This window comes from Acanthisitta chloris, unplaced genomic scaffold, assembly GCF_000695815.1.
Source record: "Acanthisitta chloris isolate BGI_N310 unplaced genomic scaffold, ASM69581v1 scaffold5598, whole genome shotgun sequence".
In the NCBI taxonomy this organism is placed as follows: Eukaryota; Metazoa; Chordata; class Aves; order Passeriformes; family Acanthisittidae; genus Acanthisitta; species Acanthisitta chloris.
Genome location: NW_008685261.1, coordinates 43,567 through 61,749, shown reverse-complemented (window position 1 = coordinate 61,749; position 18,183 = coordinate 43,567). Strand labels below are relative to the sequence as shown.

The 18,183-nt window shown below is 43.3% G+C and overlaps 1 protein-coding gene across 1 annotated transcript in view; it reads right to left on the bottom strand.

Moving 5' to 3' along the window:
* Nucleotides 1-18,183, bottom strand: part of LOC103806955 (calcium/calmodulin-dependent protein kinase type II subunit gamma-like) — a gene marked incomplete at its 3' end in the record, with an annotated part of 112,714 nt that overhangs the window by 51,101 nt on the left and 43,430 nt on the right. The window contains exon 3 of the mRNA XM_009079669.1: nucleotides 6,211-6,270. Within this exon, the coding sequence (XP_009077917.1) occupies nucleotides 6,211-6,270 (60 nt within the window). The remainder of the gene's footprint in view (nucleotides 1-6,210; nucleotides 6,271-18,183) is intronic.

The window sequence follows — 18,183 nt, the reverse complement described above, 5'->3', positions numbered from 1 at the left end:
AGGGGGGAGGTTGAGTGTTGGTGGTGTGGTTTTTCCTTTCTTTCCTTCCTTTTTTTCTTTCTTGGCAGGGTGGGAGGAGAGCAGGTTAAAGGCGTAAGTCCAGGAACATTACTGCTTGACCTCTTAGGAGAGTCAGCAAGTTGGGTGTCCTTTCAGGCAGCCCCATGACACTTCCAAGAAAAAGCTGCTCAGTAACTGAGAAAGTCACAAAGCATAACTCTTGCTACAAGGTCTCTCTTCCCCTCACTGCCTTCCGCACACCACTCCCTCTCTACACCAGTTTCACCCAAGAAGAGCAGCAGTCCACCAGCAACAGAAATCTCGCCGGGCAGCAGCTTTAAACAGCTGGCCATGCGTGGGAGCATCTCGCTTGGAAACCACCAAATATCCATAGGGCAGCAATTGTGGCCAAACCACTGGAGAATCCCCAGCATTTTAACTATTCTTTGCACATCACATCCTTTCTGTCCCAATTGCAAAGGCAGCCTGGATGACTGCAGCCAAATGAAAACAAGGAAATCTGCTGTTTACAGCAAAACACAGCCTACATTTTTTTTTCTCATTCAGTAAGGAAGCAATTGGAATCTCTTGTTAAGGAAAAGGTGAGAGGAAAACACTCCAAGTGGCAGCACGGGGAAAAAACTGAGGGCCTTGTTATCAAGACTAGTATCTTAAAACAAGGAGTGTGTGAACTTGAAGTTATGGCTGATACCACTAAGACAACAAATCCACTATTAGGTCTGCAGACAGAGTCAATGCATCCTGTTTCTCACACAGGTAAGTTATGAGTGTTGTGGGATTCTCCAGCTGGGCTGTGCATGGCATCTGTCTTGTCTTTGCACCACTTCACACCTTGATAATAACCATCATTTAAGGGCACACAAACTGGAGGCCTTTTCTTACACATATCCATCAAAATCACTCCCATGACTCAGAGGTACTAGGAGGACAGTCTGTTTGCCAAAGGAAATAAAACACAACTGGGTCAAAACAAATTCTTTAAATTCACAGGAGATTTCTATACCATTTCCTCCCCATTTTAAATAAGGACATGTCCAAAATTGTGGTTTATGCTGAGGAAAGCCAAGAGATAGAAGTTAAAATAAAAAGAATTCAGGTGCAAGTATATTTTGGAGAAGAAATCTGAAGCAGGAAAAACCTGAAAAAGCAATAATTCTGATAGATGCTGAGGACAGCATTTCACCACCGCTATAAATTCCCTCAGAGAAATTAACTCTGAAGCAGTTCAGCAAAGGATATGAAGGCAGAAATCAGCAACAGAATTTGGCTCTGGCTCTTGGGCTACTACCAACCTCTCTTAAAATATGTATTTTTATTGTTCTAGACCTAAGTGCATGCAGTTCTTCACAGCAAAGGCTGCCATGAGCTGGGGCACAATGACCAACCAGAAGTGCTCAGTTCCAACCACGAACAAAAGATATTCAAGAACTACTTTTGTACAGTTGGGTTAAAAATATCTAAGAAAGAGTACAGATCAACTGGTGACATATCTGAAGATGTGGCACATATTTAGACTGGCATAACAAAGAGAATGTAGGAGAAGAGCAACACCTAACAAGACAGTGGACAAAATCCATACACAGAGCAGACTTCTGCTCTGTATGCTAAACAAGTCACAATTCAACCCTTGTAGGAAAACACAGGAATGCTAGATAAGAGCTTTTAAAACTGTGAATGATGATTTTGATCAAACTTTGCATCATTATTGCTTTGGGAGTCCTAGGACAGGAAAGGTCATGTTCAGCACTGTTCTGAACTTCACATCTGCACTGAACAAGCCTGCAGGAAGATACTAGGCTTCCCAGCTCTGTCACTGCTCTAACATTGGATGGGTAGCAGGAAGCATGGGGAAAAAAATGAATTTTCCACAAGACAGTCCCTGTAGTGAATGAATTACAGGACTTAAAAATTAACTACCCAGACTGACTAAAATTAAGTTTGCAATTAAACAGAAGACCAAAACAGCTGTTCCAGTAAGAGTCGATATTCAAGACTGCGAGTTTAGCTCTATAACAAACAGAATTTCATTTTATGATAGCTGTTGCAGAAGTTTCAGTGGCACAATCAGGAAAGCAACTGCAAATGAAGGGTCAGGGCTATGAGTGTGCTTATAGAAACCTGCCTCTTTCCAGCAAAACAGGGACCAAGGGAGAAGAGAGCCATATCATTCTCTTTTTTGTATTCCCACATACATCCACACCAAATGCCCACGAGATTTATACGTAAGTGAAACACTGCAACAGTAAGTTGTTCAAGAAGTGGAATTCCCCATAGAGCTGTGACTCTTGCCAACTTCCACAGGCACTTTATCTACTTAGGGACAGTGGGGATTTAATGATGTTGCCTTCTGCCTCTCTAACACACCCATATCCTCAGTAATGGGTGCATTTTTTTAAGTGAACAGATCCCTGACTGATCTCTGTCCAATTCTGCTGTATTTGGTGACCACAGCTGGCAAATGGCTTCTCTGGACCAGAAGGCAAAGTTCTCTATAAGCTGTCAGGAGGAAAAAGAACAAGTTGAAATTTGGGGAAAGAAGTCCTTGCCCTACTGAAGTCTGAGGTGATCACCTGTAATGACACATTCAAATGGATGGTTTGCAATGAGAACATGGTATGTGTTGGAAATCAGAAGAAAATCGCCTCAAGTCAACTTTCTTTTGTCCAGACTGAAAAACCTTATTGCAACACTAAGCTCTTAAAAGGATTACTCCACTGTGATTACCTTGGCCACAATGTGCATCTAAAGACAAGCAAAACACCCAACTACAGAGCAATAGCCTATAATCAGGGCTGAGATTTGATAAAGGCAGTTAGAATAACTCAGAAAGCAGTCATTTCACAAAGAGCAACAGCAAATGGAAATATCACCATTACTTCGTGTCTAGAGTAACCTTTATTTTATTAGAGTGGCAGTGCTATGGTCAGTGCTTTACAGTCCAGAATCAACTGTCCTGCAGTAAATGCATAAGAACCACAAATTCAACAACAGGCTTGCTTTATATCCTGTGTACAGGCAGGAGAAAAATGCAGCCTTCCTTGCAGAATTCTAATTTTCAATCCTCTGCCCCAGACTCACTACAAGCTCGGGTCACTGTAGAAGAGCAGGGCTTGCTGCAACGCAGTTTGCAACAAACACAGTAATAACAAAGCTTGAAATGGAAAGCAAGTGTGAAATCTGCAGAATTCTTCATGGTTTGTGCAGTGTTACTCACATAGCTCACACTGAGGCAACCCACCAAGTATTCATCCAGAAGAGTTTACAACATGGAATGCCAGTAACTAGGTGATTACTAACTGCTAATACACATTTCAAGGAAAAAAATAATCACTGTGTCAGAACAACATGTTTCCCTTCTATGACAACGTAACAAGTCAAGGAACATGGAAGCAGCAATGCATATAGCATCTGGACTTCAGCAAGGCTTCTGACAGCATCTTACGTGCTCTTTACACAAGTAATTAAGAAAAAATATGTATTCAGAACTAGCTTACAATAGTGTATACAACTCACTTAAGAACAAACTCAGAATTGATCACTGTCAAACTGGCACAATGTATCTTCAAGAGTTTGTCTGGAGTCCAACAGTATTCAACAGTGTTATTAATTATCTACATAATGCAGTATATGGCATTGTTATTAAAGATCACGTTACTGTGGGAGCTGCAACCCTATTATAGCATCAAAAGCTAAATCAAAATGGTCTTGACAAATCTGGGGAGGAACCGAGGGATTGGATTTCTTCCTGTTTGTTTTAATAAAGACAAATGTAATGTACACTTCAATAAGAATCTTTATCTATACAAGATGGAAAAATTATTTGCTTGCCAGAAGTTGTGCAGAAAGTAATCGGGAGCAATAATGCATCAGAAAACAAATATGCATCAACAATATATTTAAATTACAGTTTTTGAAGGCTGATGTACAAAATTAGTATCTTTGGTAGGGCAGGGGAAGCAATTCTTCCCCTCTAGATAGCACTGACATGGCCTAGGTTACAATCTTAGGTCCAGTTTTGGGCATCACATTTCTAGAAAGAAATGAAGCAACTGGAGAGAGTCCAGGGAAGGAGGGGGGACGGGGGGGACGGGTGGTGACGAAAGAAGAAAGAGAGACTGGAGGTCTAGAAAACATGATGTACAAGGAAAGATTGAAAGAACTGGGTTTGTTTAGTCTGAAGAAAAAGACTAAAAAGAGACATGATAACAGTCTTCAAATATGTGAAAGATTGTTACAAGAAAGAAAAACTATTTTCTACATATACTCCAGATAGAACTAGAAACAACAAGCTAAGAGAGCAGCAAATGATGTTTTTAATGCTTAACCGACAGAAAAATTAAACATGTGAAATACTTCCACTAGAGGCTGTGGAAACATTAAAAGTTTTTAAGAACAAACATGCCTGGAACCAGACAGGTATAAAAGGTTCTCACAGGACTGCTGAATGGACCATATGACTTCCTCAGGTCTTATTCAACACACTTTGATACTGTTGTAGGCATAAAACTTAATTCCCTTCCTTCTGCTTGTGAGCACTTGTTGAGTTTACAATGACTAGTCTATCTTAAAAGAAAAACTCTTCTTTCTAGAAAGACAAGAAATTCTTCGTAGAAAACGCAAGAACCACTGACATTCCCCAAACTGTCCTTTCCAAACCACAGTACAACAGGAGACAAGCATTGCCACTCATTACAGATGAGGAACAAGCTGTAGAATGTGATATGTTTCTGTTTTCAGTGCAATTTACTTATAAAAGTGGTTTTCCTCTTGGTTATAAGATTTACTCTGTGAGATGTCTGGCAAGAAAAGATGTAAGAAATCATAAAAAGGAGAGACGATGAAAGTGAAGTCAAGGTCAAAATAAAAAGTGACATCATGTACTAAACTATGTACAGCAAGTCTTACAGGGCAAATGAAACTCAATAACTAGAGTTTTAGTCATTCTGAATATTGCCAAGCAATAAATTTACTGGCTAATACATTCATCAGTGCAAAGTACTGCAGAAGGTGGCCACTGCTCCACTCCTTGTGCCATACCTCCCCAACTACACTCAGACACTAGAAAGCTCTTCCTGCTAAAAAGCTGCTACTAAGGAGCTTTGTGAGGTCCTGAGCTTGTGCAAATTGCTTCTTCATCACCTACACAATAGGCTACAGATGCTAGTTCACAGAGTATGCTCTAAGGCACCTTTCCTCTCCCAGGTCTTGAGATAACAGGAGCAAATGATTACGAAGCTGAAAGTCAGGAAACCAGACAGATGGGCTTAAAATACTACCTACACTGACAGATTTATGCCAAAGAAAGAAAATGTAGTATATCACAGGTTTTCCTGGCAGGGATGTTTAACTGTGTTTGGCTGAAGGTGGCAGTTTGGTATTTCTTAATGTTTTCTTAAATACATTAACTCAAATTAGGTCTTAGCTAGGATCCTAGACGCTTTATTTATTTAAAAAAAATAAAAAGGGGTTTATTACTGGTCCAAAATTTTTTCTAAGGCAAAATATAGGACAAACTTCCATGGTGCTTTGGAACTAGATAAAAATCTACTCTTTCTCTACTATTCAGTAAATAAGGGAGGTTTTTTTTGAAGTTGAGCCTTATTTTGTCTCTCTGTATATTTCTAGACAAAACTACTCCCTTTACTCAAGTACTCAAGTTGGTTTTGTTTTTTTAAGACCACTGTTAAATGGGCAATTTGGTTTTGGTCTCTGTTCAGACTAAGTGGCTGCTGTAATGAGAAAATCTGATGTCTTAGCCCACCCTCTAACTTTGGGCATGTCACTGGATACAGCACTTAAATGGACATGTCACAAGGGGCCAAGAAGAGGAAACAGAAGACGTGTGTGGGGAAAACAAACACAACACCTCATTCCCATTGCAGAATATCAGATGAGCAGACAAGAATCACCCAAGGATCAGAGACACACATCATCCAAGGAGCAGGGACAGCTCTGCATGGGTGAGCAGATGGGAACACAGCACTCTTTGGTGAACATCTGGGTCAGGATGCTAAGGAATGGGACAGGGTCTTATGCAGAATTTGTCAACGAGAGAAACTGAGGCGATTTCAACAGGCAACTTTGATGAGTTGTTGTGAACATTCAGAATACATCTGCTCTCTTACAGTATGCTAGATGAGTCACATTACTCCTCTCTCACCCCATCCCTCTGAGCCCAAGGAGGTTTACCAATATTTGGATGCTTTAGAAGTCGACAGATTCGAGCTTCACGTTCCAGTTTCTGGTGGTCTGAAACAGAATAAGAAACAACGCATTAAGCACCACAACTCTGAACTAAGCTCTTGCTCATATTCAACAGAGAGAGAAATATAGTAACCCACCAGACATCCAGAGGACTGGGAACTGCTGGAACTCTCTCCCAAAACCCCACAGTCATTTTAGGTGAGGGCTATGCAGCTGAGACTGTACAAGGACCACTGCTCCTGCTACAGAACTAGCACTAAATTCATATTGCATCCTTTGATTCAAAGTGAGTAGCTGTAGACAAAAAGACACAGCTCATCTTCCACAGCTTCACAAATACGCAAAGCCACTTCCAGTGACATCCCTTCTGAGATTTCTCCCTTCCTCCAAGGGTAGAGAGTTGGGGGAAAAATCTCAGAAGAAATAACCCACATGAAATGGGAAAAGGAACTGCTTCCACTCCAAAGAAACACTGTGAAAGAAGGGCAGAGTATGAGGGAGAATACACAGCTCCTGCTAATGCACAGCCATCACATAAAGTAGGGAACTCTGCCAGCTTCAGTGAACTGTAAAGGTAACCATACTTCAGTACCCATGGACAGACTCTCTGGTGAAATGCTGATCACGCACTTCGAAATCTCCAGGCAAGAAGTTCTGTCCAAATGCTAAGTATGCTTATTCCAGCCCAAAGGCAACATCAGTTTGAGCATGACATTCATCTGGATTAAAGAAAAATACCAAGGAGAGTAAAACATGGTTTCTCCTCCCATGTGCAAGTTCATGGAAAGGAACGGGAGCTAAGGCAACTCTGGCCTTCTCAGCCAAGAAGCAGGAGGTCTCTTAACCACTGAGATTTTTCACGACAGCAGTGGTTGAGTCCTCAGTTTTCATTACAAAACCCTCATCTTCTCAAATGAAATGCTTATACTGGGCAAAGTGCAGATTCACTGAAATGATCTGAGGGAGACAAAATCTTTTAGGCCACCCTGGCAGCTGCTAAACCCTAGACTTTTGGGGATGCAGATGCCTAGAATGAGAAAACAGGCAAGAACTTCCAAGTCCTTGGACTCCCCATTCCAACCATCCAAAGAACACAGCAAGGGGAAGGAGCAGTCCCTGCCCACTCTTGACATTTCCCCTGCAGCAGATCTTCAGGACACAGGCTTGAAAACACACCCTCTGCATCCCTGTGACACACAGACCTCCACAGGAGTAAGCAAGACCCTTGGACTACTCAGCACATCACTGGTACGAATGCAGCATACTCTGACTTACAGGAATCCCACTAGAGACCTACTTCAACCAAGTTGCACTGCACTGCTCTGCCTGAGAACTGCCTGTTCAGCTCCTTGGTCTCTGCATGGTCTTCCCTTCTGTTTGCAAAGGAAGGCTTTGGGCAACTGTTCACTTCCCCATGAGCAGAAGACAGAGACTGAGCCAAATCTCAGTGCAGAACACTTTTCTCTCCCAGGCTGGGAATAGCAGCTCAGGGCACTGCAGGATTTCTGTCTTCTTTTCCACTGCTGAACTGTAGAAAATGTCCCAATTAATACTTTATAGGGCTGAGATGTGCTTACATCCTCATCTGCTACTGTTCAGGGATGGGGGAAGGTAAATTACTCCTTTCATCTCTTCCTTCTCAGTCCTGGAAATTATTGTTGTTGTTGCATATATTTTACAGTTCTATGCCAGAACCACTCTCCAATAAAGTAGCAGGCAGCAAGAAAGCCTGGAGAGCTTCCATGCTCCTGAGGCCTTGGTGCAATGCAAGCACTTTCTCACCTGTATCACTAGGGAGGGGTGGGGGTGCCTTAGCTTCCCTTTTAGGAGCATCTCTTATAAATGAAGCTTTGCAAAACACAGTTGCAAGGCAACAGACAGTGCTGCACACTCTGCACTTGGGACAGATTCTCACAGCAGGTCAAGAGTTTAAGGTAAACTATCCACAGCCCCCTCACACGCTTGGGTCTTGCAGATTCCCCACTTTCCCTCCCAGCTCTACTTGGAACTCCTACAGAAGGAGATCCTTCATCTGCCCAGATCACATTGCCCTTGTGCACAGCTACACTTGCTGAGAATCTGTTCCCAAGTACAAGGACACAGAGCAGCAGACAGCAAAAACAGCTGAGCAAAGGGGGAAGAAGAGGCAAGAGCTCACCACGTGCTACTCAGCCACTGAGTCCTGACAGCCAGGACAGACAGCTGACAAGAGCAAGGCTCAAACAAAATGACATAACCATCAAAATGCCACGGGAGATGTAAATCAAGAGCAATTGCTCCCCTGAAATCCTACACCATCGTGCAGAGGGAGGGGAGCTGGCAGGGCAGCTAGTGTTCATGGGCAGCAGCCACACCAGAACTTGTGACAAGAGGTCATCACCCCACACCCCATCCCTCCAGCACCACACAGCCTGGCCGGAGACCAGAGGAGGAGTACAGCACTCTGGTCACAAGGTACAGGAAACTATTTCTGGTCGGGGGGAAAGCATACCACACTCTTCTGTCTCCAGGGCAACAAAACAGGCCAACTCAAGCACAACTCACAGAGAAAAAGCACACTTCAGCCCCGAGAGCACCAGCCCGCAGCAGTCAGCCGTCGCAACCGAGAGCAGCGGAAGGTCAGGCTGGGTGGGTTTCCAGCTGTAGGTCCTGGAGGATTGCAGCTCCAGTTCCTGCAGGATCACCCATCCCCTTCCAGGCAGCACCAGAACACAGCCCGACCGGTCACTTGAAAAGAGCTCCCCCACCCCATCCCCAAAGATCTTCATCACCTGGTGGCCTTTAGCACGGTGTACGCATTTGCATCTCATCAAATCAGCAGGAGGGTCAGTTTGGTACTAGTAGGGAACAATCTGGTACCTAAATGCATAAGCAGTAAACACAGAGCTGCAATTTTCTACCTCACTCTGGTCTAACAAAGGTTATTTCCAGTAGGAGGCAAACCCCCCCCAAACTTTTGTGCGTCCAGCAAATCAGTCAACGGGTGGGCTTTAAAACTTCTCTTATACAGGATCTCACTAAACCTTAAAAATGGCAAAGTAGTCTTAACTATATTAGAATAACGATGACAAGACAATGTGGGTGCCTTACCAAAGCTTGCAAAGACTTTCTCCTCCCTCTGCCTCAAAGATGAAACTTATTTCTGCAAGTCATCTGTGGAGGTGCCTACTCCTAACGGCCAGTGGAAGTACACCTCATAGCTAACAGAAACACAGCAACACATCTGACCTACCTTACAGGATCCCAGGCCTGGGACATTGGGCCTATTTCCCACCTTTCACACCACTATGGAATTCAACCAGTAATTTCCATAACTTGCCTAAAATACAATATATCCTTTAGAAAAGGTAAGAGTTCATATTCAAGACTTGAAGTGATAAGTAAAGCCATACACCCACAGAAATTACTCCAAATGTTAGTTATCCTTCCTGCTAAAATTCAGCTCTGCTGTTCCAAGTCTGAATTCATCTACCTCCTGCTTCCAAATATTGGATTTCATTAAGCTCTTTTCCTGCTACGTTAGAGAGCTGTCTAGCCCTGAACAATAGCTGATGCTTAAAACTTAAGTACAGGATATTACAAACACTCATCTAATATTCATTTACTGTTTTCCAGCCAAAAAAAAAAAAAAATCTTGCTATTTGGAAAATTATTCTATCTGCAGTCTGAAGCAATGAGTCTCTGCACAGACACGAAAGTGCAGCCTCTGTAGCTCGTGTTGAAAATTTTAAAATGTAAATGGTTAAGGAGATGGTGCTTAAAAACAAGATAAAACTTTCTCATGTTTGATACACCAACTAATGTGTGAATATCTACTTCTCTTTATTAGTCCTTTACATGATGTAATTTCTGCATCTTGGCTCATCATGTGAGCCTACATTTAACCTAAGTACCTTTAACATTACTGCCCTCCAAATACCGTGCTCTTGTTCTAGTAGCACTAATAGTGAGTTTCTTTAGAACGCACCTGATGAGAAAATGCCTGTTCAGAGAACTGGGATTTCTCTGGGTTGGGCTTTGATTTGGCTAGGGATTGATTTTAATCGAAAACAAGAATGATTGTGTTAGCATCAGTTGTGAGAGTTAAGGACCTGCAAAACTGAAACTGCTTCATTTTATACAAACATGCATCGGGACAGGACTGTTGGTACACAATGGATGGACAGAAATGACTGTGCACAGTTAATACAGTCACAGCTGTAAGAATCTCTAATGGAGCAGGTTAAAACAACAACAACCCTGCCTGAAAACAGCAGAAAGCAGACCAAAACCATGACAGTTTGGTGTTTGTCCTAAATGCATCAAACATCAGCAGATACAAAGGATAACATGACGTAAAAAGAAAGGTGTACCCAACGGAAATGAGAAAACAAAATGCAGACAGCTTTACTTCACGAAAACCTGGCAATCTCCAGCAGGGTGTGGAATATGACTAGTTTTATACCGATGGACCTTTCATACTCTTCTGCAAGAAAATAATTTCGCTGTCTGACTGCTTCAGTCTGCTATCCCAAAGATGCAGTGGCAGAGACTGATAAACAACGTGAGACCCAAACTCCGGGCTCCATTCTTCTCCAGGGAAATGATTCCCAGATTTCTACTGTAGTCACTACACTTATGGCTGCTTTGCAGGAGGTTTTTCCTCCCCAGGTCTTTCTCCTCCAAGGGTACACAAGACCTAGAGAACATTTTCAGAAACAGATAGGGTACAGGATATCTATAAATCCCAGAGCTTTGAACTGAGAACATTTACATAACAACAAAAACAGGAGGAAAAAAATGATGAAGAAAAAGGTCACTGTGCCTAATCAGCCTGTTAGGAAGCTGTGCAAGGAGAAAGGGGCTGCCAGGGAAGGACAGAGCCCTGTCTGCATGGAGGTGAGGTTGCTTGCAAAAGACAGAGTCTGAAGATGGACACCTACCACAAACCCAAGAAGGAGATTAGTCCCAAGCAGGCAGGGTGAGGGCCAAACCTGAGACAGCAAGCAGGAGGAGACGGTTAGGTGTCAGGTGCCGACACTGCCACTCTGCACAGGCAGCACAGCACAAAATCCTCCTGACTTCAGACATGAGCTATGATGCCCTGACTGACTCCTGCTCCCGAGAGATGCAGAGAAGGGTTTTGTTTCAACTACAGGCAGCTGCCATGCAAACACACTCTCTGGCAACAGCTTTGCCACAAGCTCCTCAAAGGATCAGTGAGCAGGGACACTGAAAGAGATGTGCCCTTTGCATTCCATCACCTCTACCTGCCCAAGAAATGCTGAAATTTATTGCTCTAGAAAGAAATGTGAGCAAAACCACACCTATTTCAGGTTGTTCCCTCTTCTGGCAAGCAGAAATCAGCATAAAAACTCATTGAAAGACTGGACAAAATAGTTATTGACATAAATAAAACCAAGATTTATCAGTGAAAGTGATTAATTTCACACCTCCTGGAAAACAAGGTGTAAAAAATTAATTCTAACATGCTTTCTTCAAAAAGCATTAGGAACAGAGCACCATTTTGAAATGTTTTTATGTCCAAAGGACTATAAGCACTGCAACATTTACTGGCTTGCTTTACCAAGCTGCACCTCTACTAAGGTCCTGTGGCTAAAGCTCACTCTTTATTTAGTACATATGCCTTAAGAAGGGGGGAAGAAAAAAGGGGAAGGGCAACTTTTAGCAGCGTAAAGTTTAGCCACCTCAATGGAAAGGGAGATTCTTTCTTGAATTAAGTAAATATAAGCAGCAAGAAAACTAACACTTAGATGTGAATCATCTCTGTCATGAGAATCTGTGCCATACATAAAATCCCCCTGTATTCCTCCTTTTACCAACACATAATCTTCCTGCTCTCAACTGGAATACACAATCTGGTTGCCTAATACTCCAGTCCACCTGCCTTCATCCTGCACTAGGGCCATGCCCTATCCTTGCTGTAAGAGGAGGCTTGCAGCTATCATTCCTGTGGGAACACATTCTAGATTACATTTCTGAGAATGGGAAGAGTCCGGAAGAGGAATCAAACCCAAAGCAATAAATTCAGTTTGATTGCTGTCATCATGCCAATTCCGGGACATAGTCAATTGGTGCCAGCTGCTAAGAATCATTTGAGTTGCTTCAAGACAGAAATTGAATTTACATCAAATAGATTTTGTAGTGCAAGACTAGTCTGAGCCTTCAGGTTCCTTCATGCTTTTCTTTGCTTGTTTAAATTTAAACTTCTTCTCTGAGACATTCCCAGCAAAAGAGAGCTATCTCCCTCATCCTGCACTTCAAGCCACAGAGCTTCCCCCGTATTCTCTTGTTTTTTCAACAAGATTGTGCTACAGTACACTGAGGTCTCTCAGCATTTGCAATAGGGTACCAGAGACAGTATGCCGTGCCACGCCACCACTTCGAACAGGAACAGTAGCAAGTCTCAGACCACCATTTTCCCTTCTGCACAAGTTACTAGAACCAAACAAAAAGCATCCTAACCCTTAGGAATGACCAGAGGCCCCTGTAGATTCAGTGTATCCTTTCTGACAAGAGCTAAGAGCAGATGCCCAAGGAAAAAATGCAAAGAAAATAAGCATATAATGACACTTCCCAAACACTCCCCTCCCTTCCTCCCTCCTTCCCTCCCTCCAGCTATTTGCTGCTCAGGACTTTGACATTTCCATTTCAGTGTTTCTACATTGCCATTTCAAAGACCAGCTAAAATTAATAAATCTGTAGCAGCACACTACTGCCTTTGCAGGCGACATGTCTGAAAGCCAAAGTCTGTTTTCCAGCCTCTCAGAGCAGAATGACCCCAGTGGCACGATGTCCCAAGTGCGAGGGCAGAGGGGCTCCCACGCCCTACCAGCACCTCCAGCATCTCTGCTGCAGCAACTGTGCAAGAGTCATAAAGTCACCAAGGGGAAGACACGTCTGGAGCCAATAAGTGAAGATGAAACAGCAAAGCTGCACTTTTCTCAGCCAGTGAAAGCTAGAGAAATAAGACAGTGGTGAAATCCTCATCACTTGCCTTCAGCTGCTGACAGGAGGAGGTTCAAGTGCCAACACAACACAATAAACAAATAAAAGACTTCTTTCAGAAATGTTGGGAAACATACTTTCTGACAAAGCTTTTCCTCTAGCAAAACCACTAATATTATTACCTTGTAACAGCCTTTTCCCACACTCTCACAACTTCCCAGAAACAAACAACTCCATGCGCAGAAGTGTAATACTATCTCTAAAAGTACATACACACATGGATCTTAAAGATAGCTTAAAGTTCACACAGCTGGTCACAAGCTGTGTTTCCACACACTAGTATCTGTGAACCCCTCAGTATTATTGTATGGGAAAACAAACAACATAAAAGGAACAAAGTACATAAACTTAAAATGGTTTTCACTTTTCTGTTCTAGTCATGTGGAAATTAGACTATCAACACCACAGACTAGAAGTCAAGATTGTTTAAGTAATTATATTTGTATCTCCAATGAGCACCCTGAAGAGTGGCCAGAGAAATTTCTTCCCCTTTCCAGTGTTTCATCACCTTGTATTTACTTTGCAAAGATAATCTAACTGAAGCCAGATATTAATATGTGTACAACAGTGTCAAAAGGAAAAAAGGTATGAAAAATACCTAAAAGAGAGAAATCTTTTTTTAAAAAAGTCATAACATGCACCTTTGACATTGCAGTTTCTACTCTCGGTGTCATTCAATGCTGCCTTTTCTTTTCACACGTACAATTTTCAGTTTATCCGCAAACAGCTTGCCTAAAATTTTTCTTTGGATTATTGAGCAGGTGACCAGGTAAGGAAAGGAGTATTCCTGTCCTCTTGCTTTCAACAGGAACACATACCCTGAGTATTATCCATTGTATACATTATAAAGCAAAAGAACAGCAACCTGATGTGCACGTTAGGAGGAAGCAGGAGGAACCTGGGCTCTCACAGACACAGGCAACTTTCCAGGAACTTCAAGAGTCAAAGGAGGTCAAATTAGTGAATCAGAGCAAGCTCACAGCTACAGGTGAGAGTGAGTGATCTTGGTCACAATTAATGATGTGAACAGACAGGTTAAACATGCCCAAGACTAACACGCCATGCTTTGCCTACAATGGCACAGACAAAGCCACACTGGGTGTTTTCACTCTCTCTGAGAGAATGGCCACCATTCAGTTTAGGTTCTTGCCTACAGCAGACCTCACATCTTGACCAAAGCCAGCACTGCAAACCAACATGAAATCTGAATGTATGTGCATTCAGGAAAGGGAGGGAGCAAGCACCCCAGCCATCCACTGCAGGCATAGTCCTCGGCTTGACACTTGGGATCAACTCAGAATCTGGGAATGGGACCTCCTTCTGAGCTTGCTACAGCATTCAGACCAGGATTTTGTACACCTCTTCATGAGACATCCCTCCTCAGTGTACACTGCCCCTCCCCACAAGCCACAGGCTTCCACAGCTCCTGCTCTTCAGGCAGTCTTAAAATTCTTACTGTTCCCAGTCTTAATCAGACAAATTAGAGCCCACTAGATTCAGCAGAAGCCTTGTACAGTCAGTGCAGCCACTGAAAAATGAGCCAGCACCATGACTGCATTAGGAGGGTGGAGGATACCTACAGAATAACTGACATAGACCAAAGTGCCATTCAGGCCCCAGTCAAAGTCCTCAACAAGCTCTGACAAGACACACCCCCATGTCATCCCTCATGTACAAGCCCTACTTCTGGTCCGTATCTCTCAGGGCATAACAGTTCCTCTTTCTGGCAAGATAAACATCTCTTCCACTCCCCAGTCATTCTTCCCATGTCACCAGTGGAATATACAAGGCCTGTGCCAACTCTGCTTTATTCCGTGTTTGCTTTTCCTATCAACTAGTTACTTGAGTTACTAAAAACCAGTGAAGAATTTACAAGAGCCTCTGACCTGAATTTCATTTCCACTCTACAGCCACAGAAGTTGGTACCTACAGTCTGTTGCAAAAATTAAGAACTCTACCAACTGACCATTAAAACAACCCCCTAACTCCACCTGTTGCATTGGCTATTGCAGAGTGCCATTTCTCCCCCTGTGAACTTGCTCAGGGCGGGATGAAACTGGAAAGCCAGTGCTGCAGTGGCAGGTACTGGGAAACATTCCTGCAGCAACACACTGTAGCTTCCCTCTGAAGTAACACATCCTGCAGCTGACAACAACAAAAATGCAGCCACCTTCCTCCTAATCTGAAGCAATGGAGATCACAAACCACAACCGCTGACAGGCAGACAGAAGCACACCAAAGGGCAGGAATTCTTTTATCTTGTTTCTATCTGCTGTGCCAGAAGGCATTAGTGCACCAATTGCAGTCCTGACACAGGAAGAAATGTGGTGCAATTGCACTCCCTCTAAGAATGGTGCAACTGCCCTGCTGGCCAGCCTGGCTCCTGAGGGGCATTTGCTTGAAGGTCCCCACTAGGTTTGTGGTAAGTGTAATGGCATATTTTAGCTCTTCTTGGGCATACTGGGTTAGTGTAATTTAGAAAGCTTCAAAAAGCCTGCGTCTCAGTGAAAGGAACTGTGGGGTACAAACACAACTAGTTTAAATGAATGAAGTTTTCAAGCCAGATGCTGAGCTCCCCAGCTTTGAATGGTCAAACAACTTCCCCTTTCCTGGACCAAAACAGAGCAAAAATGAATACAATCGTCAGTCGCGGTCATTTCAGACCTCGTATCCTGTAAGACCTTCAGTTCAGAGTACTTGTGTAGCCAAACTCTCAAAGCACAGCCCCCCACACCACGTACACCAGAGCCCTCCCTTTCCTTCCCCCTGCACCACATGCAGCACCCCCACCTCCTTCCCCTAGTAAGGCTGTGGTTCAGTACATTCTCCTCCATTTTGCCTCCTGCAGCTTGCACTTTCCTCTGCAGCCCCACATCCTGCAGCACACGTTCCCCCAAGCCTCTCCCCAGTTTCCTGTAACTCAGGAGAGAAACATATCCCTTCCCTTTCCTGGTAGTCCCCAGCTGCAAACAGTGCAGCCCCAGTCCAGCTCTCCCATCCCTAGTTTCCCATCTGCAATGGCACCATTTTTTAAAAAAAGACCTGCATTTTTACAAGTAAATCACGTGCTTAGCTGCTAGTTTGGGTGCAGAGCCAAGACACACTCCAGTGTATGGGGGAAGGGAGCTTAAGTACTTTTTTGTTTCATATGACCAGTTTACCAGCAACTTCACTAAGACCAAGAGCAGAATCTCCACCCACACCTCTCCTTCACCACCAACTTCTTCCCCCAGACACTCTTAACAGCAGAGATGCAGAGAAAATGCACAGCAGAAGAGTCTGGCATCTCACGTGCCTATAGCAAATCTGCAAGTCAGAAAAGAGGCAAGACACCAGCTTCACATCCCAGCTGAAGATTTATATGCAAGGAGCTGACCTTTCCTATAAAACAGTGATGGGTCGTGGAAAACTGGTGGCAGGAAACGTTAAAAAATACAGTATTAAAAGTAGGACAGAGGGAAGGAGCATGCTCTGCTGTTCCATAGCTGTTGGGATGACTCCCCTTACCCAACTGGAAGCATGAAGAGCACCAAGAATGCTGCTGTGCAAACGATGTCTTGATACCCTGACATGACAACTCGTGAGTCCATCAGCACCTCTGAGCAGTCTGGGGCAGTGTTACAGATAGCAGGCTGTGGGCTCCCTCGCAGAGGAAGGTGGAAGTTGTGGGTTAGGAGACTGTGAGGCAGGAGGCTGAGTCACAATGCTAACTTATATACACAGCCTCCATTATTTTTTTTGATAGAAACTTGTGGGGGAATGTTTCATATCCAAGAGGCTGGCTGGAGGATGTATGTTTAAATAAACAGCATCCCAACATGTTTTCACAGAGATTAAAAGGGGACAAGTGATTTTTTAAATACAGTCCAATTTTAGAGGGGCTCCACATGCTTTCTGCAATGTGATGGGTAAGACAATATGCATGGCAGTGTCTCTTAGCTCACACAGGGCTGTACAACAATGCTTTTCCTTAGGTGCCCTTTGCAGAGCTCTCTTGAATTGCCTCAAGACATGCAGAGCACAAGCAGGTATTTGGGAAAAATAGAAATTCTGGCAAATTTCTAGAAGACAGATACTTAAATAGGGAAAAAAACATGTTAGAAAGCAAACAAAACATCCCCATAAAAGAACAACTACTTCCATAGCAACTACTTCCTGTTGGACAATCTCTAAGTGTGTAAAGAACATTTACTATGCAGTTGGGAACCCCTTGAAGCACAAGGTTTCTTTCTCTACCTTTAATGAGCTGGAGAAGAAAAGCAGAGGTACTGAAACCAGAGAACATGTCAGCAACAAATCTGTGAACAAACTCAGATCTTTGGAATCTGAGCCTCTCACCACCTTGTTTTTATCCTTCCGCAGAACAAGAAGTGAAGACAGAAACAATGCCATTGAGATCTAATGGATTTTGAGCATTCTCCCAAAGTAAAAACTGATGGGGCAGCATTAGCACTGCTGTGATACCTCATCATGTCTCACTCTGGGAAGCATGAAATCCTACCTCGATGCCATACTAGAACATAAGGAATTTTTATAATAAGGTCTGGTGTTTGGAATTGGGAAAAAATAAATAAAATTTTAAACCCAAACATTAGCCTGTTTGGGTGGAACTGCCACCCAACAAAGCCTACACTGCACTTGACAAGAGCACAGCCTGAAAACAGCTTCCTTCACATGAAAGCTCCAAATCTGGACTCCCTGGCAAGCACAACAGCTTTAAAGTGGTTGCCCTGCACCATCGGTCTGGTGTTTGGAATTGGGAAAAAATAAATAAAATTTTAAACCCAAACATTAGCCTGTTTGGGTGGAACTGCCACCCAACAAAGCCTACACTGCACTTGACAAGAGCACAGCCTGAAAACAGCTTCCTTCACATGAAAGCTCCAAATCTGGACTCCCTGGCAAGCACAACAGCTTTAAAGTGGTTGCCCTGCACCATCGCTTGCTTTC